This window comes from Schistocerca serialis, chromosome 6 (genome assembly GCF_023864345.2).
Source record: "Schistocerca serialis cubense isolate TAMUIC-IGC-003099 chromosome 6, iqSchSeri2.2, whole genome shotgun sequence".
Classification (NCBI taxonomy): Eukaryota; Metazoa; Arthropoda; class Insecta; order Orthoptera; family Acrididae; genus Schistocerca; species Schistocerca serialis.
The window spans coordinates 214302415-214326888 of NC_064643.1; the positions used below are offsets into that span (position 1 = coordinate 214302415).

Genomic DNA, 24474 nt, shown 5'->3' on the forward strand with positions numbered 1-24474 from the left:
CGAATTATTTCATTTCCATGATACGCAACCATGGACGCTCATGTCACGCGGGGTTTGTTGTGGATTGACATTCTTGCAATCGCGCAGCTCGTATGGTGCAGCGCACATTCTGTCGATGCATTGTTTTTGTTTTCGTGGAATACCTGGGCAAAGCTACTTAATTATATTACCCATATTTTACGTTAAGTGTTAGTAACTGTTTTATTGTACACTATTGTATTACTCTAAATTTGATTTTTTAAGTCTGTTCATCAAATCTAATGTTAGCTCTTCGTAACACACAGCTACCTGATGTTAAAGTGAAATGGGTAAAAAGGATTGTAACAAAAAAATTTAGCATGTCAAGACAGGAGTATATTACTAAGAAAGGTGTTTTTTATCGCGGTGAGATCTTTTCACGAAATTTGAATGTCGAACTTTCTCCTCCGAAAGCCAAAATATTTTGTTGAATCCCACCTATGAAGAAGAAAACCATCGAGCTAAACTAACAGAAGTAAGAGCTCGCACAGAAAGATTTAGACGTAAATTTTTCTCTTATGCTATTCGAGCTGAGTGATAGATAAATAATCTGAAAGTGGTACTAAGCAACTTCTGTAAACTGCAGAGTAAGTTGAGATCTCTTTGTTGTAAAGGGAAACAAATCAGGCAATACAATTTTACTTCGTTAGTACTGTTTTTCTACCTACCTGAAAATTGGGCTATTGAGCGTGCAATCGGCCGACCGCATCACATTGATTGCTCTACCAAGGGTAGCGGTTTTGTACGCCAGGAAAGTAAGTATTCCATGCCCCCTGCCAGCATTCCTGTAGTCCATTCTGCCAGGAAAAATTCGATGTACTTAAGGAGCGCATGTCGCGGATGCTTCGTTCGTCTGCTAAGACCAATCACGTAACTCGATTTTGTTTTCGTTTCTGCGGCAACACAGAAGAACAGAAACGGGACGCACGCCATATCTTCCCTTTGTTCTTCACGGCGCTTCGCCGGCAATTTATGTAGAACTACATTTCCCAGTGATGTCGCTATCTTCCTCAGCTTGGAGTGTCGGTACGTTGTATGGTGCGACAATCGAGGACGATGATGTCCAGATAATGATAATATTTACTGTAGTTTTCCCGTCCGTCGAAGTATCTCTCGTCCAGAAGCCATTATACAATTTTTTGACTTTACATATAGCTTTTCTACAGTCTTATAGCATCACAGTACCTATAGTTAATGCGACAGAGATGCTCATGGTCTAGTGTTTGCACTTGCGCCTAACGTTGCGGAAATCTGGGGTTCGATTCCCTGCGTCCACATCAGACTTTTTTCTGGTGGAAAGGCCTCATGCGATCAAATGAGAAGCTGTTTTGTCGAAAGTTGACACACTGAGCAACGTGGCTGAGGTACAATAATATAACGCTTTGTCTTTCAAACTATCTATGAACTTTTTATAGAGAAGTGTAATGAAAATTCTCACATTTATTGAATACGTCCTTTCTGCATCTTGTACTTCAGTCGTACGGTTTATCATTTAAACAACAACCAGGCAGAAGTATGGTTTTAAAAAGGTTTATTTAAATCAAACCTGTAGCGGTTTCGGATGTATTACAAATTCACGCTCAGGCGGCTGGTTTCTGTTGTGTGTATGTGTGTATGTAAGTACAATCTAACTTCCGCACCATTTCAGTCCAGTAAAGTGTTCATTGTAAATAAGTATTTTAGTAGTTCTATTTCATGTTTATTACCTTATAAATAAATAAAACTTTTTTTTATTTTAAATTCAGTGCGTTAGTGTTCGTAAAATAATTCTTTAATATAGTTTTCATTAAAAAAATGACGATCATTCCACTTGGGACCTGTGGAAGGTACATTAGCTTATTTGTTTCAGTTGTAAATACACTCCTGGAAATTGAAGTAAGAACACCGTGAATTCATTGTCCCAGGAAGGGGAAACTTTATTGACACATTCCTGGGGTCAGATACATCACATGAGCACACTGACAGAACCACAGGTACATAGACACAGGCAACAGAGCATGCACAATGCCGGCACTAGTACAGTGTATATCCACCTTTCGCAGCAATGCAGGCTGCTATTCTCCCATGGAGACGATCGTAGAGATGCTGGATGTAGTCCTGTGGAACGGCTTGCCATGCCATTTCCACCTGGCGCCTCAGTTGGACCAGCGTTCGTGCTGGACGTGCAGACCGCGTGAGACGACGCTTCATCCAGTCCCAAACATGCTCAATGGGGGACAGATCCGGAGATCTTGCTGGCCAGGGTAGTTGACTTACACCTTCTAGAGCACGTTGGGTGGCACGGGATACATGCGGACGTGCATTGTCCTGTTGGAACAGCAAGTTCCCTTGCCGGTCTAGGAATGGTAGAACGATGGGTTCGATGACGGTTTGGATGTACCGTGCACTATTCAGTGTCCCCTCGACGATCACCAGTGGTGTACGGCCAGTGTAGGAGATCGCTCCCCACACCATGATGCCGGGTGTTGGCCCTGTGTGCCTCGGTCGTATGCAGTCCTGATTGTGGCGCTCACCTGCACGGCGCCAAACACGCATACAACCATCATTGGCACCAAGGCAGAAGGGACTCTCATCGCTGAAGACGGCACGTCTCCATTCGTCCCTCCATTCACGCCTGTCGCGACACCACTGGAGGCGGGCTGCACGATGTTGGGGCGTGAGCGGAAGACGGCCTAACGGTGTGCGGGACCGTAGCCCAGCTTCATGGAGACGGTTGCGAATGGTCCTCGCCGATACCCCAGGAGCAACAGTGTCCCTAATTTGCTGGGAAGTGGCGGTGCGGTCCCCTACGGCACTGCGTAGGATCCTACGGTCTTGGCGTGCATCCGTGCGTCGCTGCGGTCCGGTCCCAGGTCGACGGGCACGTGCACCTTCCGCCGACCACTGGCGACAACATCGATGTACTGTGAAGACCTCACGCCCCACATGTTGAGCAATTCGGCGGTACGTCCACCCGGCCTCCCGCATGCCCACTATACGCCCTCGCTCAAAGTCCGTCAACTGCACATACGGTTCACGTCCACGCTGTCGCGGCATGCTACCAGTGTTAAAGACTGCGATGGAGCTCCGTATGCCACGGCAAACTGGCTGACACTGACGGCGGCGGTGCACAAATGCTGCGCAGCTAGCGCCATTCGACGGCCAACACCGCGGTTCCTGGTGTGTCCGCTGTGCCGTGCGTGTGATCATTGCTTGTACAGCCCTCTCGCAGTGTCCGGAGCAAGTATGGTGGGTCTGACACACCGGTGTCAATGTGTTCTTTTTTCCATTTCCAGGAGTGTATTTGTCACGTATTGTTGTTTTTCTGACCTGTTCTACATCCTGGAACACCTCCTCACTACGAATCAATTGGAATGAAAGTAAATCTAATCTAATCTGTTTAAATTAGAAACCTTACAAACGAGAAGCTGACCGCACATAAAATCAGTGAAACTGATGCACATGTCATCGCAGTGGCGTCACATCGACAGACCGGTACCAGTCTGGTTGACAAGTGACTTTTATTAGCAGCAGCAAAAACGTCAACCGTTATTTTTGTTTTTCTCTGAGAGCACGACGGTTGACGCATTACTGCTTCGGATCGTATTCTTCGCAAGACTGCAGACTAGCTCTATAGTTCTAGAGGATATGGTGGCAGTAAGGACCCATTTTCTTACTCCACCCAGCAGTGCAAGCATGGATCCCGTGCTTATGTTAACAGCAATTCACTACGCAAGTACAATTAATTGGCGTTTCTCCATCACCTGCAAATTGTGACCTCCCACATTACAATTAATGGTTCAAATTAATTATTTAAATTCTGTCTCTCCAGATTTTCAGGACATATACTTCGCCCTTCGTAAGAGCACACTGAAGAAATAGCGTGGAAAGTTTAGAAATGTACATTGATCAAAATAATTGGTACTTATCTGGTAAAATTCCTCTTCGTTGTTTCTCGTGATTCACCTGTAGGGGTCTTCTTTCTCGCTTTCGGATAGAATATTGACAAAATATTTGGATTTTCCGGAGTTCACGGGTTTGACTTGTTGTATCTGTTATAGTCAAAACAATGAACATGTTTCAATTTTGTCTTTGTTGACATATTCTTGAAATCATTCCACATATTTTAAATATCACTTTATCTTTGTGTTTAACAGTTAGAAAAATATGGTTTTGAGCTTCGTTATTTAGACGTACTGGGCAACACTCGCCCAACTTCATGCGGTCATACGCAACTTCTTTCGACCAACTACTGCAAGCAACTCCCTAACACTACCCACTGATAGTCCATAGATTGTTAAACACAAACACACATTGGTCAAAGATTACCAAATTTCTTCAGGCTTATGTACCTCTCTGACATTTACATTCATCAAAATAATCAAGACAATTTTTTATTAGAAATATATAGAAGGTTTTTGGCAGTTAAAAAAGGATATCACAAAATACCAGATAAAACAGCTTGTATCGAAATTACGCTTGGTATGTAGTACATGATGTAATCAGACCAGTTTCATTACAACGTCCACACGAAAAATTGTTTCGGCACAGGGGCTCCTGCTTAGGACCGAGAAGACGCTTCATAATCTGTAGTTCACTCACGTCACATGAACACAGCACTACATTTGAAGTTCGCGGTTTGTTTCGACGAAACTTTCACTGGCCGTCACACCTTCGTTGCACAAAAACTGGATAACACAGTTCTCCACTTGTTTGAAAGTATGCACCACGTACCTCTGCTATTACAAATAGATGTTATTCCTGGCTTTACTCTTGAACGACTCTTCAAAGTTTGGATGCTATTTAGCTGGTTTTGCTGCATTGCTTGAAATCGGCCGCCATCGCCCGCTGATCCTGCACATGTAGAGCACCCTTCAACCAGCGTTGCAGACTTCTCGGTAAGGCGCAGTCGTTCTTAATTGGTTCAGTCAAACATTTGACGAGGAATTCCGCCGCTCTAGTGGAACTAAGGGATCTGTGGTACTTTGATGATTAATTGTGGCTTAATTTCGTCTTGGTACCATCACCCCTTGTCCTTGGAATCATTACGGTCTTATTCCCAGTCTCTCGTCATCTTTCTTTAGACCTATACTGCCTGATAATATGAAGTAATACCGCTACTAATGCCTGATTAATTATGCACCCTAAGCTACTGCTCTCATTCGCTTGAATATCTTTATGTTGATGACTCAACCCATACGTTTCCTCCTATGAAGATGCATCAGCGGTAGACATACAGCAGGTGCCTGCCAATAAAGACCACTCTGCTGAAGCTTTCTGCACGCCGTTTGCATCGATACAACACGTCCTGTGGATGCTGTGTGCTCACGTACCAGTTGCCCTGCAGTACTAAGGCGGTACTGTGGTGCCCTTACAGCCAAATGACGGTTCCCTCTTCTGACATCACACGTTATCGGCCCTGCCCTGGTCTTTGGGATACAGTTATGGTCTCCATAAAGTGTCGCCACATCCAAGAAACAACAGAACTATTCACACTAAACCATCGGACCACATTTCGATTTTGCGACTGACCTGCTCCCATTCTTTCTATGGCCCTCCACCACAGAGAGACATCTTCTCTATGCCATTACGGCAAGTTGAAAAAAGAGAGAGAGAGAGAGAGAGAGAGAGAGAGAGAGAAGTGATATATATATGTGTGTATGATAAATTCCTTCCCTCAAAAGTATTTCTTTTCTTCATACCTCCTCTGTGTTACCACAGATAACGTGTCTGATCTCATTTGTACTGAGATTGCAGTACGTGCCCCGAAGTGGCCGTGCGGTTAAAGGCGCTGCAGTCTGGAACCGCAGGACCCCTACGGTCGCAGTTTCGAATCCTGCCTCGGGCATGGATGTTTGTGATGTCCTTAGGTTTAACTAGTTCTAAGTTCTAGGGGACTAATGACCTCAGTAGTTGAGTCCCATAGTGCTCAGAGCCATTTTTTTGCAGTACGTGCGAGGTGCCTATTTGCTTCTAACGCCCAAGTGGAAGTTCACCAACCTGCAGTCTTCGATAGTTGATGTTCCTTGGGCAGAAAATATCACGTAGGTCGTGAATCCGTGATCTTGAGGCTGTAAGAAACTCTTAGCAAGGAACTGTTGTTTTAGAAATGGTTAAATTTCCGGTCAATTTGTTTATACGGGATGCCAATCGCTTTTTATTGGTAGAACACGGGAAACTGCACAATTACATTCCACTTTAGTCACAAATACTTTCCATTCTTCAACAAAAAACTAACTGTGTATTTCTGTAATTACAATCACACTGTGCCCAACTAGACATTGCAAATTAAGTCTTAACTGACACCGAGGCAGACAACATGTCTCTGCTCCGAAGCTTCCCAACCAGCTCTTACATTTAAAAACTAGACATTGAAAATTAAGTCTGAACTGATACCTCGGCGGACAACTTGCCCGTCCTCGAGACAGCCGAACTAGCTCTGATCTTACAGCCGAACCACTCCGCCCGCCATCCAAGTTAGGGGCGACCCGAAGATCACCGAAGTGCATCGTCTGCCTTTTCGTTTTGAAGTTCTTTATTATTCTGCTGGTTATTAGTACTTGTGAAATAAGGAATGATAGCATGCTGTTGAGACATGCTTTAAATATGGAATGCCAGTAAATACGATGTTTAGTTTAACTAATATTAATAATAGAAGATTAACATTTTGGGGTGCAACTTCCGAACGCCGCAGCCAATCGCGGAGAAGGACCACAATTTATGCTGTCTTTCTCACTATACCCGTACCAAACAAACCATCTGTCATCGGTGCATTACACCACATTTCGTCATCTTGCCACAGCTGCCTTCTCAACTGCTCTAAAGAGAGCTTCTTGTAGCAGAATAAGATAGCTGCGAAGCCGGAAATGTTACACCATACTGTACCGTCTGTTACTGTGTATACAGCGATTGTGGATGTGGGACTACCCGACAAACTCTATCCTGTTTGATAGATGCCCTGACTTCATCGTTGGCGAGGATGTCCGCTGACCGGAATGCCATCTTCCGTGTAGGACACGATCGTACAGACATCTGATTAACAGTTTGTATGATTATATCGTGAATTAGACACAGGGCGGGGAAATAGCGGTTTCTTGATTTAATTTTGAACACTACTGTAGTTCTGGAAGTTGACTTGCTGGGTGTGTTTCCACATCAAAAATTTGGAGAAGTAGCTTCCACAAGTGAATTGTGGAATTTTATCCGCTAGTGGACTCACGTCTTACCGCCTGCAGTTGTGCCCTACTGATTGGGTCAAAGTCCTAAGGCAGCAGAGTAGTGCGAGATGACGAATTCGGAAGAATGCAGTGGAGCAGAGAGAAGCGATATTGACGGTGTGGGTGATGGCGAGAAGAGGGTGGTGTAGCGCGGCTGACAACCATCTACATCTACATGTATACTCCGCTAGACACCAAGCGATGTGTGGCGGAGGGCACAATTCGCGCCCAAGTCATATTCCCCCCCTCGCCCCTCTGTTCCACTCGCGGATCGCGCGAGGGAAAAACGACTGTCTGTACGCCTCAGTACGAGCTCTTATTTCCCTTATCTTTGAATGATGATCATTACGCGATTTGAAGGTTGGTGGTAATAATATATGCTCTACATCCTCGGCGAAGACTGGATTTCGGAATTCAGTGAGCAGCCCCTTCTGTTTAGCGCGTCGTCTATCTCCAAGTGTGTCCCACTTCAAACTTTCTATCAGATTTGTAACGCTCTCCCGATGGCTAAATGTACCAGTCACGAATCTTGCCGCTCTTCTTTGAACTTTCTCAATCTCTTGAATCAGACCCAACTGGTAAGGGTCCCATACAGACGAACAATAAGACTGGACGAACTAACGTATTTTAAGCTATTTCCTTTGTTGAAGGACTGCATCGCCTCAGGATTCTACCAATAAACCGCAATCTAGAGTTCGCCTTACCCGTTACTTATGTAATCTGATCATTCCATTTGAGATCATTTCGAATAGTCACACCCAGATACTTGACTGATGGGTCCAAAGACTGTTCATTTCTTTTGTACTCATACATTAATGGGGATTTTCGCCTTGTTATATGCAGTAGGTTAAACTTACTAATATTGAGAGATAACTGCCAGTCATTACACGACGCATTTATTTTCTGCAAATCCTCATTGATTCGTTCACAACTTTCGTGTGATACTACTTTCCTATAGACTACAGCATCATCGGCAAACAGTCTAAGGACGCTGTCAGTACCATCAACCAGATCGTTTATGTAAATCGTAAAACGCAGAGGACTTATTACGCTGCCCTGGGGCACACCTGAAGTTATTCTTGTTTCTGTTGAAGTCACCCCGTTCAGGACGACATACTGCTGCCTGTCTGTTAGAAAACTTTCTATCCAACCGCATGTCATTGGATAGACCGTAAGCGCGCATTTTTTGTAGCAAGCGACAGTGCGGAACTGAGTCGAACGCCTTTCGAAAGTCGAGAAACACAGCATCAACCTGGGAGCTGGTATCTAGATCCTGTTGTATATCATGCGCAAAGAGGTGTCTGTCCAAAGAGAAACTGACCTACACACGCACTGTGGCCAGTTATACAGGGAATTAGGGGTATAAGTGGAGATATTGGTACCTCAATATACAGGGTGTTTCAACAATGACCGGTATATTTGAAACGGCAATACAAACTAAACGAGCAGCGATAGAAATACACCGTTTGTTGCAATATGCTTGGGACAACAGTACATTTTCAGGCAGACAAACTTTCGAAATTACAGTAGTTACAATTTTCAACAACAGATGGCGCTGCGGTCTGGGAAACTCTATAGTACGATATTTTCCACATATCCACTATGCGTAGCAATAATATGGCGTAGTCTCTGAATGAAATTACCCGAACCCTTTGACAACGTGTCTGGCGGAATGGCTTCACATGCAGATGAGATGTACTGCTTCAGCTGTTCAATTGTTTCTGGATTCTGGCGGTACACCTGGTCTTTCAAGTATCCCCACAGAAAGAAGTCACAGGGGTTCATGTCTGGCGAATAGGGAGGCCAATCCACGCCGCCTCCTGTATGTTTCGGATAGCCCAAAGCAATCACCCGATCATCGAAATATTCATTCAGGAAATTAAAGACGTCGGCCGTGCGATGTGGCCGGGCACCATCTTGCATAAACCACGAGGTGTTCGCAGTGTCGTCTAAGGCAGTTTGTACCGCCACAAATTCACGAAGAATGTCCAGATAGCGTGATGCAGTAATCGTTTCGGATCTGAAAAATGGGCCAATGATTCCTTTGGAAGAAATGGCGGCCCAGACCAGTACTTTTTGAGGATGCAGGGACGATGGGACTGCAACATGGGGCTTTTCGGTTCCCCACATGCGCCAGTTCTGTTTATTGACGAAGCCGTCCAGGTAAAAATAAGCTTCGTCAGTAAACCAAATGCTGCCCACATGCATATCGCCGTCATCAATCCTGTGCACTATATCGTTAGCGAATGTCTCTCGTGCAGCAATGGTAGCGGCGCTGAGGGGTTGCCGCGTTTGAATTTTGTATGGATAGAGGTGTAAACTCTGGCCCATGAGACGATACGTGGACGTTGGCGTCATTTGGACCGCAGCTGCAACACGGCGAACGGAAACCCGAGGCCGCTGTTGGATCACCTGCTGCACTAGCTGCGCATTGCCCTCTGTGGTTGCCGTACGTGGTCGCCCTACCTTTCCAGCACGTTCATCCGTCACGTCCCCAGTCCGTTGAAATTTTTCAAACAGATCCTTTATTGTACCGCTTTTCGGTCCTTTAGTTACATTAAACCTCCGTTGAAAACTTCGTCTTGTTGCAACAACACTGTGTTGTAGGCGGTGGAATTCCAACACCAGAAAAATCCTCTGTTCTAAGGAATAAACCATGTTGTCTACAGCACACTTGCACGTTGTGAACAGCACACGCTTACAGCAGAAAGACGACGTACAGAATGGCGCACCCACAGACTGCGTTGTCTTCTATATCTTTCACATCACTTGCAGCGCCATCTGTTGTTGAAAATTGTAACTACTGTAATTTCGAAAGTTTGTCCGCCTGAAAATGTACTGTTGTCCCAAGCATATTGCAGCAAACGGTGTATTTCTATCGCTGCTCGTTTAGTTTTTATTGCCGTTTCAAATATACCGGTCATTTTTGAAACCCCCTGTATATCTACTGCAAGTGTGTTAGTTGCTTTTTTTTTCTCTGCCACTAACAGAGTTCCCACAAACACGTCACACAGTTTACTAACTGATGTTTTTTGCATGATCATAACTGCATCACTAAGTGAACTACCCCTGTCGGTATAGACTGACTGTTTTGCATCCACGTGTCCACACTTCAGTACCTGACATGCTGCCCAGGGGAGAATAAACATTCATGGCTTGCTTATACTGCGCGTACTTGGAAGTATTAACCGACCTAAAAACATACTACCCTTAACCTTAACAGCAATAGTCATTAGTCTGCAAATGACGTAATTACTGTTGTAATGTTGTTCAGTATACTGTTTTCAGCCTACACTTATACCCATAACAACCTGTGCAGCTGTCTTCGTAGTTGCCCACATGGTCGAATTGTTTCACAGGTGGGTCACGTGGCGTAGTTAACGCCGTTTGTAGCGGAGTCGCGAAACCTACGATATCCTTGGTGTCGAATTCATTGCGTTTTCGTCTATTGACAAACATACAGAATACACGATACCGTGCAGACTGTTGCACAGTCGACTCCTTTTTGTATTCCTTTTACACAGGCGGCTAACGGAGAGGTACCGCTTCATCGACAGCTCGCGCGTCGCCATCTGGGGCTGGAGCTACGGCGGCTACGTGACGGCCATGGCTCTGGCGCGCGACCACGGGGGCGTCTTCAGGTGCGGCGCCTCGGTGGCCCCCGTCGCCGACTGGTTGTACTACGGTAAGTAGCTTTGTCAGGGGAAGCGGTGCCCGGGGATAGGCGTGGATGTTACTCGCGTTTCACTAGCATTTTGTCTTTCTGTTATTGTACTTCATCATCTGAACTTAATAATATGTAAAAAGAAAACGTTGTAAGAGCTTGTATCGGTCATATTGGCATTGTCTTTGTAGCTTCTCCCAAAATATCTGCCACAGAGTTTACATGAGTAATATTATTGTAAAACATGTAATATTCGAAGCAGATCTACCTGCTCGCAATTATGGGCTAAATATCTTAAGAGAACTATCAACTTCACTGTATACTAATGTTGTTTCTAAGCAGTAATATGGCCATAATTTTTCTCAAAAAATTAACTGCAATTGATCTGATGCAACAGTTCTTCAATCCGCCGGTTGTGCCACACATGGGATCTCTTCTACACTCACGCTCATAAATTAACGATAATTGCAGAATGTGGTGCCACAGAACGTGGCACTACACGAAACTGGTGCTAATAGCATAGACACATAGGGAACACACACGACACAGATCTATAAGTTCCCGGTATTGGTGAAAAGTTGAGAAAACTGTACCGAAACACATGTGCTACAAGACGCCACTGTTTGCTGCGCATGTACCCTGACATCAATATTGGATATGATCACCATGCACACATACACAGGCCGCAAAACGGGTTGGCATACTCTGGACCAGGTGGTCGAGCAGTTGCTGGGGTATAGCCTCCCATTCTTGCACCATTGTCTGTCGGAGCTCCTGAAGTGTCCTAGGGGTTTCAAGACGGGTAGCGATACGTGGACCGTCAGCATCCCAGACGTGGTCGATGGGGTTTAGGTCTGGAGAACAGGCACGCCACCCCATTCGCCTGATATCTTCTGTTTCAAAGTACTGCTCCACGATGGCAGCTCTGTGGGGCCGTGCATTATCATCCATCAGGAGGAAGGTGGGACGCACTGCACCCCTGAACATATTGGTGCAAAATGACGTCCCGATACACCTGATCTGTTACAGTTCCTCCGTCAAAGACATGCACCAATCATAATCCCACCCCACACCATCAAACCACAACCTCCATTCAGGTCCCTTTCAAGGACATTGAGGGGTTGGTATCTGGTTCCTGGTTCACGCCAGATGAAAACCCGTCGAGAATCACTGTTCAGACTATAACTGGACTCGTCTGTGAACATAACCTGGGACCACTATTGCAATGACCATGTACTGTGTTCTTGACACCAGGCTTTACGGGCTCTCCTGTGACCAGGGATCAGTGGAATGCTCCTTGCAGGTCTCTGGGCGAATAAACATTGCCTGTTCAGTCGTCTGCACACTGTGTGTCTGAAGACAACTGTTCCAGTGGCTGCGGTAAGGTCCTGACCAAGGCTACCTGCAGTAGTCAATGGCCGTCTCCGGGCACTATTGGTGATATATCGGTCTTCTTGTGGTGTTGTACACTGTGGACGTCCCGTACTGTATCGCCTGTACACGTTTACTATCTGCTGCAATCGTTGCGATAATCGTAAGATCACACTTTGTGGCACAAGGAGGGCACGTGCTACGACCTGCTGTGTTTGACCAGCCTCCAGTCGCCCTAGTATTCTACCCCTCGTAATGTCATCAGTATGTGTTCTTTGAGCCATTTTCAACACACAGTCACCATTAGCACGTCTGAAAACGTCTGCACACTGACTCGCTAAATCGTACTCTGACACGCACCAACACACCTCTGCATATGTGGACTGCTGCCAGCGCCACAATGCGACGGCCGCAGGCCAAATGCAACGCATAGTCATACCCTGAGGTGATTTTAAACCCGCAAACCGCCCACCAGAGCGTTGTTTCAACATATATCAGCATTATCCTTAATTTATGAGCATGAGTGTATATTCTATATCCGCTCCTTCCCAACGCAACGTCCCTTTATCAACCCAGGTGACTGCATTGTTGGTATTGCCCTTGTACGTATGACATTATTTTCCTTGCCAGTTCCATTCATCTGTATTAAAAAATGGTTAATGCTCCTAGAAGGGTAGCGAAATAAATTACATGATCGTTCATACATCATCATCATCATTAATTTTCTGCAGTAACTATAGTCGATAGAAGTCCCTTTGTGATATCGTATAGGGGTTTCATATTTTCTGTGAAGCCCTTGTCAGAGACTTCTACGGTAACAGTTAAAAAGACTCTCATGTGTGTTACGAGTTGATTAGTATAATATCTTATACAAAATGATTCAGCTGCCCATACCTATAGGTTTTATGCAACCTGCAATGCCTTAAAAACCATGCACGTGATTTTCATATTCTCTCGCTCCCCCCCCCCCCCCCCCTCCCCAGAAACTATTAGTCCTACAAAAAAAATTGAACAAAACCTTTTTGTAGGAAATCTGATGTAGTTAAATTTTTGTATGGGGATACGTTTTACCTAGAGACCACGGTTTTCGAGTTATCCAAGAATAAGGCGTCTAGAGCTTACTTTTGTACGTTTTTCTTCAATAATTCGAAACATATAACTTCCAGTGAAAAGGTATCCCAGTACAAAATTTAACTAAATTAAATTCCCCCCAGAAACTTCGTGTTCATTTTTTCTGTAGGACTAACAGTTTGCACATAGAATGCAAGAAAATATGACACTCTTCCACTTGGTAATTGAAGGTGTTTCAGGTTGCATAAGACCTATAGGACGGGGCCGCTGAATCATCCCCTACACACAGGACTTGTTTTCATGATGTTTCCTTTTCCTACCGCCTAAGTACGCAACATTTCTTTGCCAAACTGCGGTTCTGAAGTCTGTCTCTAGCTGTATGATAAGTATTCAATATACTGTTATACAAATTCCGTTAAAACGGAAAACCTCAGTTACCCACACCATACCAGAAAAATTTTTGGGTTTGGTCCTAAAAATATGCTACAAGTAGGGATCAGTTTTTCTGGAGATCATGCAATTGCGTTGTAGACCTGAAAAAGAAGTGTGGTACAAGTGTATAATATTGTTGTTCCGGTATTTAATCTGAAAACTGGTTTCATGCAACGCTCCACGCAGTGAGTTTTCATCTGTACAAAATTACTGTAACCCACATTTACTTGAACTGACTTACTGTAGTCAACAATCAACCTCTGATCTCCATGCACGGTTTTTATCCCTCACATTTTCCTCCGCTTATAAACTAACTGTTCGTTGATGGCTTATCATGTGTTCTGTTACTCTCTCCCTTCATTTAATCAAGTTGCGTCAAAAAACTCTTTCTTCGCCAGTTCGTTTTAGTACATCTTCATTAGTTACTCGATCTACACTTAAGCTTCACCGAGCTTCTATAACATAACATTTCAAAGGTTTCTATTCTCTTCTTGTTTCTAGCATTAATCATCCATGTTTCACTTCCATATATGGCTATACTCTACTTTTTATCAGAATAGACTTACTGACATTTAAATTTGCATATCATAACACACTTTTCTTCACAAAAACTTTCATTTTTATTGGTGGTCTGTACTTTATCTTGTCTTTCCTTTTGCCATCGCCCGTTACTTCAATGCCGAAATACACTGCCTGTCAAAAAAATAACAACACTAAACTCGAACATTGCTAAATGCACGCTGATGGCCGTTATACCTGTCACAGAGAATTGCAACTCTTATTATTTACATACCCGTGTGTGTACGAAGTTTGATTGATAACCGATCATATCTTATGGATGCTTCACTTTCTTTGTCCGAAAGTGTAGCAGAACTCGTCCATTACTTTTATGTCATACATCCAAACCCAGTACCGTCATATGGTGTAATTAGTATCGGTACTCAAGTATAGAAAATTTGCAGTCGCTTCTACTTGCTATATGCTGTAAGCTCGGTGACGTTGGGTCTTTCGACAGATGCGAAATATACGGAGAAATACATGGGGCTGCCCACTCCAGAGGACAACAAGGCAGGTTACAGTGCCAGTGACGTCACGCGACTGGCTGACCGCTTCGCCAACAAGATGTTCCTGTTGATCCATGGGACGGCGGATGACAACGTCCTCTACCAGAACTCCATGATGCTAGCCCGCGCCCTCGAGGAGGCGGGCGTTCTCTTCAGGCAGCAGGTATATAGGCAGGCAAATGGAAAGATACATGGTTCCTTCGTTCCATACATCCATCCTCAAGGGCGTAGAAACTGTAAAAAAAAGACATGTTTACAAAGGACGGAGTATGATAATATTCCTTCACAGATTATAAGTGAAATGGTCCCCAAAGAAGTGGAACAGGTACAGGGTTATTACAAATGACTGAAGCGATTTCACAGCTCTACAATAACTTTATTATTTGAGATATTTTCACAATGCTTTGCACACACATACAAAAACTCAAAAAGTTTTTTTAGGCATTCACAAATGTTCGATATGTGCCCCTTTAGTGATTCGGCAGACATCAAGCCGATAATCAAGTTCCTCCCACACTCGGCGCAGCATGTCCCCATCAATGAGTTCGAAAGCATCGTTGATGCGAGCTCGCAGTTCTGGCACGTTTCTTGGTAGAGGAGGTTTAAAAACTGAATCTTTCACATAACCCCACAGAAAGAAATCGCATGGGGTTAAGTTGGGAGAGCGTGGAGGCCATGACATGAATTGCTGATCATGATCTCCACCACGACCGATCCATCGGTTTTCCAATCTCCTGTTTAAGAAATGCCGAACATCATGATGGAAGTGCGGTGGAGCACCATCCTGTTGAAAGTTGAAGTCGGCGGTGTCCGTCTCCAGTTGTGGCATGAGCCAATTTTCCAGCATGTCCAGATACACGTGTCCTGTAACGTTTTTTTTCGCAGAAGAAAAAGGGGCCGTAAACTTTAAACCGTGAGATTGCACAAAACACGTTAACTTTTGGTGAATTGCGAATTTGCTGCACGAATGCGTGGGGATTCTCTACCGCCCAGATTCACACATTGTGTCTGTTCACTTTACCATTAAGAAAAAATGTTCATCACTGAAAACAAGTTTCGCACTGAACGCATCCTCTTCCATGAGCTGTTGCAACCGCGCCGAAAATTCAAAGACTTTGACTTTGTCATCGGGTGTCACGGCTTCTAGCAATTGTAAACGGTAAGGCTTCTGATTTAGCCTTTTCCGTAAGATTTTACAAACGGTCGGCTGTGGTACGTTTAGCTCCCTGCTTGCTTTATTCGTCGACTTCCGCGGGCTACGCGTGAAACTTGCCCGCACGCGTTCAACCGTTTCTTCGCTCACTGCAGGCCGACCCGTTGATTTCCCCTTACAGAGGCATCCAGAAGCTTTAAACTGCGCATACCATCGCCGAATGGAGTTAGCAGTTGGTGGATCTTTGTTGAACTTCGTCCTGAAGTGTCGTTGCACTGTTATGACTGACTGATGTGAGTGCATTTCAAGCACGACATACGCTTTCTCGGCTCCTGTCGCCATTTTGTCTCACTGCGCTCTCGAGCGCTCTGGCGGCAGAAACCTAAAGTGCGGCTTCAGCCGAACAAAACTTTACGAGTTTTTCTACGTATCTGTAGTGTGCCGTGACTATATGTCAATGAATGGAGCTACAGTGAATTTATGAAATCGCTTCAATCATTTGTAATAGCCCTGTATATTTCCATTTAGAAGTTAATACCAAACTTGTTACAAACACATAAATGCGTAGGACTACTTCTGGTCATACTGGCTACATTTGGGAACCGCGACTGTGTGGAATAATTGCTTATTTGTATTTTCTTCTACCAGTCACTTTATTGGTTTTGTATTTAATATAATATGACGCAATGCATTCTGAGCATTTTGTGATAATCTTGAGGAGTTTATACATACACTCCTGAAGATGGGCAGATAATGCTCGAAACGTGTTGCATTATGTTAAATGAAACATAAAACAAAGAAAGTGACTGGTAGCAGAAAATCCACTACTGGTCATTAAAATTGCTACACCAAGAAGAAATGCAGATGATAAACGGATATTCATTGGACAAATATATTATACTAGAACTGACATGTGATTACATTTTCACGAAATTTGGGTGCATAGATCCTGAGAAATTAGTACCCAGACCAACCACCTCTGGCCGTAATAACGGCCTTGATACGCCTGGGCATTGAGTCAAACAGAGCTTGGATGGCGTGTGCAGGTACAGCTGGCCATGCAGCTTCAACACGATACCACAGTTCATCAAGAGTAGTGACTGGTGTATTGTGACAAGCCAGTTGCTCGGCCACCATTGACCAGATGTTTTCAATTGGTGAGAGATCTGGAGGATGTGCTGGCCAGAGCAGCTGTCGAACATTTCCTGTATCCAGAAAGGCCCTTACAGGACCTGCAACATGCGGTCGTGCATTATCCTGCTGAAATGTAGGGTTTCGCTGGGATCGAATGAAGGATAGAGCGACGGGTCGTAACACGTCTGAAATGTAACGTCCACTGTTCAAAGTTCCGTCACTGCGAACAAGAGGTGACCGAGACGTGTAACCAATGGCACCCCATACCATCACGCCGGGTGATACGCCAGTATGGAGATGACGAATACACGCTTACAATGTGCGTTCACCGCGATGTGGCCAATCGCGCATGCGACCATCAAGATGCTGTAAACAGAACCTGGATTCATCCGAAAAAAATGACGTTTTGCCATTCGTACACCCAGGTTCGTCGTTGAGTACACCATCGCAGGCGCTCCTGTCTGTGATGCAGCATTAAGGGTAACCACAGCCATGGTCTCCGAGCTGATAGTCCACGCTGCAAACGTCGTCGAACTGTTCGTACAGATGGTTGTTGTCTTGCAAACGTCGTCATCTCTTGACTCAGGGGTCGAGACGTGGCTGTACGATCCGTTACAGCCATGGGGATAAGATGCCTGTCATCTCGACTGCTAGTGATCCGAGGCCGCTGGGATCCAGCACGGCGTTCCGTATTACCCTCCTGAACCCACTGATTCCACATTCTGCTAACAGTCATTGGATCTCGACCAACGCGAGCAGCAATGTCGCGATACGATAAACCGCAATTGCGATAGGCTACAATCCGACCTTTATCAAAGTCGGAAACGCGATGTTACGCATTTCTCCTCCTTACACGAGGCATCACAACAACGTGTCACCAGGCAACGCCGGTCAACTGCTGTTTGTGTATGAGAAATCGGTTGGAAACTTTCCTCATGTCAGCACGTTGTACGTTTCGCCTCCGGCGGCAACCTTGTGTGAATGCTCTGAAAAGCTAATCATTTGCATATCACAGCATTTTCTACATGTCGGTTAAATTTCGCGTCTGTAGCACGTCATCTTCGTGGTGTAGCAATTTTAATGGCCAGTAGTGTATGTTCTTGAGCGGTCAATACTGTACGAGCAGTTACTTTGTTCATATCAAATTTGGGGAACAAGAGCGGCATTAGGTAGGACATAGTTTTCTATGCATAACAAGTAGCGCTTGTAGATCCCGCCTGGCGAGATATCAGCCTGGGTGCACGTTGGCCTTCTTACTAGAGGTAGTCCGTTGTAGTAACTAAATTAAACCAACGATGATTGTTAGTTTATGAAATCGCCTGTGGGTCCACGCTGAATCGCAAATATAAACATCGCGTCGCTCCAGTCGCGCCCTTTTCTCTTGACATCTATCCTGTGGCTGGATCAACAGTGGCGGTCGACTGAACTGCTGGGGGTGGGGGGGTGCTGGGATGACAGCATGCCCGTGTGCCACGGTAGTGGCATTTGACCCAGCGACGCCTTCATCTCTCAAGTACGTTGGATTACATCGCTCGATTGGCTCGGCTTTCTTTACCCCTTTTACATGGAGTCAGTCACCTGTCGCTCTGTTGTACTACTGGATAAAGGCTTTGGAAAGGGGAAATTTCACTCGAGCGGCTTTTGCTCAAAAAGCCCTTTTTGTCATGGCTAGATATGAGAAAACAAAATGTTAGTTTTCAACTGTAGTACGAGGTAAGAGTTGGTCATAAATCTTCCTCCGAAGGTTCGTTGTTTTCAACTGTTGTGCAAGTAGGTGTGGCAGATGGGGAAGGAAATCAGCCGGCAGCTGCACGCGCTAGCGGGAGGATATCCACCCATGACCCAGTACACTGCTACATTGGCGTCTCGTAGTGGTATGCTCCGCAACTCATAAACCAACGTTCCTTTTAGCAGGTACCGACCGACTTCGTGCAGTGGTTAGCACACTGGACTCGCATTCGGGAGGAGTGTAGTTAAAATCCTTGTCTGGGCATCCAGATTTCCTTGATTTCCCTAAATCAGTTGAGGCAAATGTCGGGATGATTCCTCTCAAAAGGGCACAGCCGTTTTCCTTCCTCACCCATGAAACAATCCGAGTTCGTGCTCCGTCTCTAATGACCTTCCTGTCGAGAGGATGTTAAACTGTAATCGTCCTTTTTCTGCAGCAGGTCCTTCAATTGTTTGTTGTTGAAATCTACTGGCTGAGAAATGGTGCGCCAGCGACCATTTCTCGGTGCCACTACGCCAATTCTCAGTTGTGAACTAGGCAATTAAATTCAGTGAAATGAATACCCCTAGCTGCATACAGGCGTTCATACAACTCAACGAGGACAGTTGAAAATGTATGCCCCGGCTGGAACTCGAACCCGGGACCTCCTGCTTACATGGCAGATGCTGTATGCATCTGAGGCACCGAGTATACAGAGGATAGTGTGACTGCAGGGACTTATCTCTGGCACGCCTCCCGTGAGAGCTACATTCCCAAATTATTGTCCCACACTATTTCATAGTGCCCCTGCCCATTATACCCATTACTCGCGGCTTTTTGCCAATTCCCGTAAGAGTTCGGGCACTGTTTGTGCATCCGCACAGAAGAAGATGGTCAAATGGCTTGGTTCAAATGGCTCTGAGCACTATGCGACTTAACTTCTGAGGTCATCAGTCGCCTAGAACTTAGAACTAATTAAACCTAACTAACCTAAGGACATCACACACATCCATGCCCGAGGCAGGATTCGAACCTGCGACTGTAGCGGTCGCTCGGCTCCAGACTGCAGCGCCTAGAACCGCACGGCCACTCCGGCCGGCGTCAAATGGCCGGTGAGCCTTAATTTTCTCTCTCTCTCTCTCTCTCTCTCTCTCTCTTCTCTCTCTCTCTCTCTCTCTCTCTCTCTCTCTCTCTCTCTCTCTCTATATATATATATATATATATATATATATATATATATATCAAGATGGTATAATGTGTGGTCCGCTAATACTACGTGGAGCGGCACCGTATCTTTGGCACTCCAAGCTCCACTATCTGATCAAAAGTTTCGAGGTATCCAATAGTCTAATAGTTCTGGACGCTGGGGTCTGGAGCGAAGCAGATGTTCTAAGTCATTTCAGAGGTTTCCACTGCATTCATTTCGTGACTTTGGGCAGGCCAGTCCATTTCAGGAATGTTATTGTCCACAAACCATTGTCTCACACCAGCTGTTTCATGACAGTGCACATTTTCATGATGACGCAATCAGTCATTAATTCCGAACTGTTCCTCTACTTTACTCAGTGCCCAATGCCGTAAAATATGTTCATAAAATTCCGTATTTAGCATTTTCTTAAGCACAGTAAGGGGGCTACAACCTAAGCACGAAAAAGTCCACACTGTAAAATTACCTCTTCTGTACTTAACTGTTGGCATTACACTTGATGGTGTCGTTCTCCAGGCATTCAACAAACCCAACCAGTTCAGTTGGATTACCACAAGATAAAGTACAATTCATAACTTCAAATCATTCGTTTCCAGTCATCCACCGTCCAGTGACTCCACTCTTTACACCATCTGACCACACAAATGTGTGACTTATGAGGAGCTGCGTCACCACAGTACCACATTCTTCTTAATTCGGTATGCACAGTCGTTGTGCTAGCTGGGATGCCAGTAACACTTTCGAACTCATGAGTGATTTTTTTCTGCTGATTTCATGAGATTTTTTTACAACCTCCCTGTGCGAAGCTTGATGGCTCCTGCTGATCGGTACATGAGGTCTGTCTGCACTTGAAATAGCTGTGGTTGTTACTTGTCGTTTCTACTTCGAAATCACGTAACCAATAATTAATCAGGGCAGCCTTAGAAGGGCTGAAATGTCCCTGATGGATCTCTTACTCAGGTAACATTCAATGACTAGTCCACGTTCGATGTCACTGAACTCTCCTGACTAGACCATTCTGTTGTTACACCTTTTTGCACTGACAACTCAATACTCACCGCCACCTTTCGTACTGGCAGATATCTATTGGGCTGTTCAGCATTACATAGGGGTAAGCAGATACTTTTTGGTCATATAGTGTATAAAACAGCAGTCGAAGTCTGTCGTTCCTAGGTATTAATGTAGTTGTCACAATGAAATCTGTTCTAGACACTCTCTTACTCTCTCAGGGCAGTGATCCGTTTTGGAGGTGGGCATGCACCAGCAACAGATATTCTGAATACAACGAAAATCACTTCTGTAAAGCTGAAAACACTTCGTAGGTTATGATAACTGCTCTCTGTATATCCTCTGAGCCACTGGGATTTGATTTTGGATCTTGAAAGGGCCCTGCATGGAACAGCTGCGACACATGAAAGTAGATGTGTGAACACTGCTTCGTGGTTCATCGAAGAGTGGTCTCTAATCGTCCAAGTGTCAGTATTCTAGAATCACTGCATTGCCGCTAACAAAGCGGCTTCTATGCCACCAAGTCCAGCAGCGATTCCTATGTACCCGCTGATGGTTGTGCTATGCTTGCGTGGTCCATCATGTCAAATTTTGCCCTGGCAAAGACTTAAGCACTTCCCATCAACTATGTCCACCTTATTGCATCCTTACTTTCCAATTTCCGATCCTATGTCCTTGTTAACAGCACCAGTTTCCATACCCTCCACACCACTGCAGGAGTGCTCGAAGGTTCCATTCTCTATGGCCTCCTTTGCCTCTTATACACGGCTGAATACGCGTAAACCACCTCCTCCTAGCCACCTCCTTCGATATGCTGATGAGACCACTTTCCTTATCATCTATCCTACACTCCAGAAATCGCAACAATTCTTCCAAATCCACTTCAGTCACTTTACCTCCTGGTGTAACCAATGGCTCCTTAAGATCAACCCCTCCAAAACCCAGGCAATAATTATAGGACACACTACCTGCACCTTCTGTCTCCATGACATCTACCTCACCATTTATGACCGTCATATCCTCCTACCTAACCCTCTAAAATACCTTGGAGTAACATTCGACTGGCCACTAATGTGGAAACCTCACCTACTAACCATCCAACAGAATGCCCAAAGTAGACAAAATACACTAAAACTACTAACCAGCTGAACATGGGGACTAAGCCTCTCCACTGTCCTTCATATGTACAAATCCTTAATCTGCCCTATGCTTCGCTATGAAAATGTGACATGGATATCTGTCCTTCCTAAGTTCTATAAGTCCCTCCACATCCTTACACCATGCACTACACCTCACTTTCCACATCCAATTACCTTCCAAACAAGGATGCTTTACCAACTCAACACATTCCTGCCTATCCTCACTCACATTGAACGCCTCTGAACAATCTACACTGTCCACAAACTCTACTCCAATAATCTTGACGTTTTCCAATCCTCATACGCTGCTGCATGTTTACCAACCCATTCCACCAATCCTCCAATTACACATCCTCCACATCTTCTCGCAAGGAAACTTCCACCAACTCCCTCTCCCAGACCATTAACTCCACCCCAACATTTACCCATTCTACCAGCTACAGGTCCACCTCACCCAGTCTGCCTTATCAGGGCTCTCTCTCTCTCTCCCCTCCTCGTATATCCTTAGCCCCATTGTCCCTTCTGCCTTTCTTTCCACACCCCCTCTTCCAAACAACTATTAGTGCCACCATCTCCCCCTCTACTCTACCCCCTCTTCTGTCTCAACAGCTACTCCTACCCCATTGCTGTAATGTACCAGTCCCCCATCCTTATACTCCGACATCCCTACCCTCTTAACTGACCAACCTTATCTCCTTTAACAACTAACTCACTATCTTGTGGCAGGACCTTCCAGTGTCTAGTGAATGGAAAGTGCGTCTTTTAAATAACAGTGTTTTAAATGTTTACTTATTTTGTTTCATTTTGCCTTTTATTATTACTGCTTTTTTTAACTACCAGTGCCGAAAGTCATCTGTCTTATACACAAAGAAACTTCCATTTTATTCACCTTTAAATAGTTTTAAATTCAGTGTAACTATCCTTTGTCTCATTTAACTTCTCATTGTCAGTTGGCTGAAGAGCAGTTTACTATATCGCTGGCAGCCCACCTTCCTATCCTTATAGGGCATGTTGGGGAGGGGGGAGTGGCCAGGAAGGGGAGATGAAACAACAATTAAAAAATTTGGCCAAACAACGTTCAGTTTGCACAAATATGATGCAGCATTGGTGTACTGCCCTCGTTCGGACATTACTGATTGGTTGGTCGTTTATAGTTTTATTTGATGCTTGCATTTTGGTGGTAGAGCACTATTGCACCGTTGGCGTGTTACTGCGTTGTGCGTACTGTTAGACGGCTGTGCCGTCTGTAAGCAAACATCGAACATTCCTAAGGGTCGAAGCTGGTGAATTACTGGACAGCAGCGCTATCTCTTCGCAACAGGAACCACTCGTTAGGGTTTTTTTAGTGCAGATGCACCCTCATGCCAGGAGCAAAAAAACCATGCGCCAAGACTGACAAAGGCACAATTCTCCCAAACTTGCAATTCAAGTGGACAAAAATACAATGGAAAGCTATGCATTTCACGACATGGGTTAATATTTTCACTATTTCTATGCTGGTGGAAAAAAAATCAAACACTGTCTTTTCCACCTGCAGCAAACCCTAGAGGCGCAGAACCCACTAAATGATTCAATACAGATAATCATCTTGATGTTGAAGCTCTTTTGTCTATGTTTGCTTTAAGAATAACATATTTTTTGAGTGGGGTCAGCCTTTAGCAAAACACAATTTTGTTTTTTGTCCCAGACACATTTCACTGCAGTTGCAGCATCATCAATGGGCTTTTTACTATTATGGCTGTTGAATATAAGGACTGTTCTTTACTGTTTAAATACATATAAATATTAGTTTCTAAATCGTAATTACAGGTTTTTGGAGAGCACATAAAATTGTGTATTCATACCTTCTTACCACATGGTGCGGTTACCCTACGTATTACGTTTTTACAGTGACTGTTTTCTTTACAATTTGTCACCTGCAACTATATACAACTTAATGTACGCAAATCATTTATGCAAAAATTACAATTTCTAAACTGTTATGGTTGTGCCCGAGATTAATAATTCATGTGAAAAGTTGTGTGTGTGTGTGTGTGTGTGTTCGTGTGAAAAGAAAGAGGAAGGGGGGAGAGAGAGTGAGTGAAAGAGAGTGAGAGAAAGTGTGAGAGAGAGGGAGGGAGGGAGTGAGTAGGTTTGAGGATTTATAATTATTATGATGATTATATTTATTTATTTTTAGTTTTATGTGTGTATATGAGTGTACGTATGTTTATGTGTGTGTGTGTGTGTGTGTGTGTGTGTGTGTGTGTGTGTGTGTGTGTGCGGGGGGGGGGGGAGGGGAGTTCTGTAGGTTGGTATTATCTAATAAT

At 44.6% G+C, this 24474-nt stretch overlaps 1 protein-coding gene across 1 annotated transcript in view; it reads left to right on the forward strand.

Moving 5' to 3' along the window:
• Positions 1–24474, forward strand: part of LOC126484517 (venom dipeptidyl peptidase 4-like) — a 314011-nt gene that overhangs the window by 269093 nt on the left and 20444 nt on the right. Inside the window, exons 14-15 of the mRNA XM_050108064.1 lie at positions 10739–10899; positions 14768–14979. Of these exons, the coding sequence (XP_049964021.1) occupies positions 10739–10899; positions 14768–14979 (373 nt within the window). The remainder of the gene's footprint in view (positions 1–10738; positions 10900–14767; positions 14980–24474) is intronic.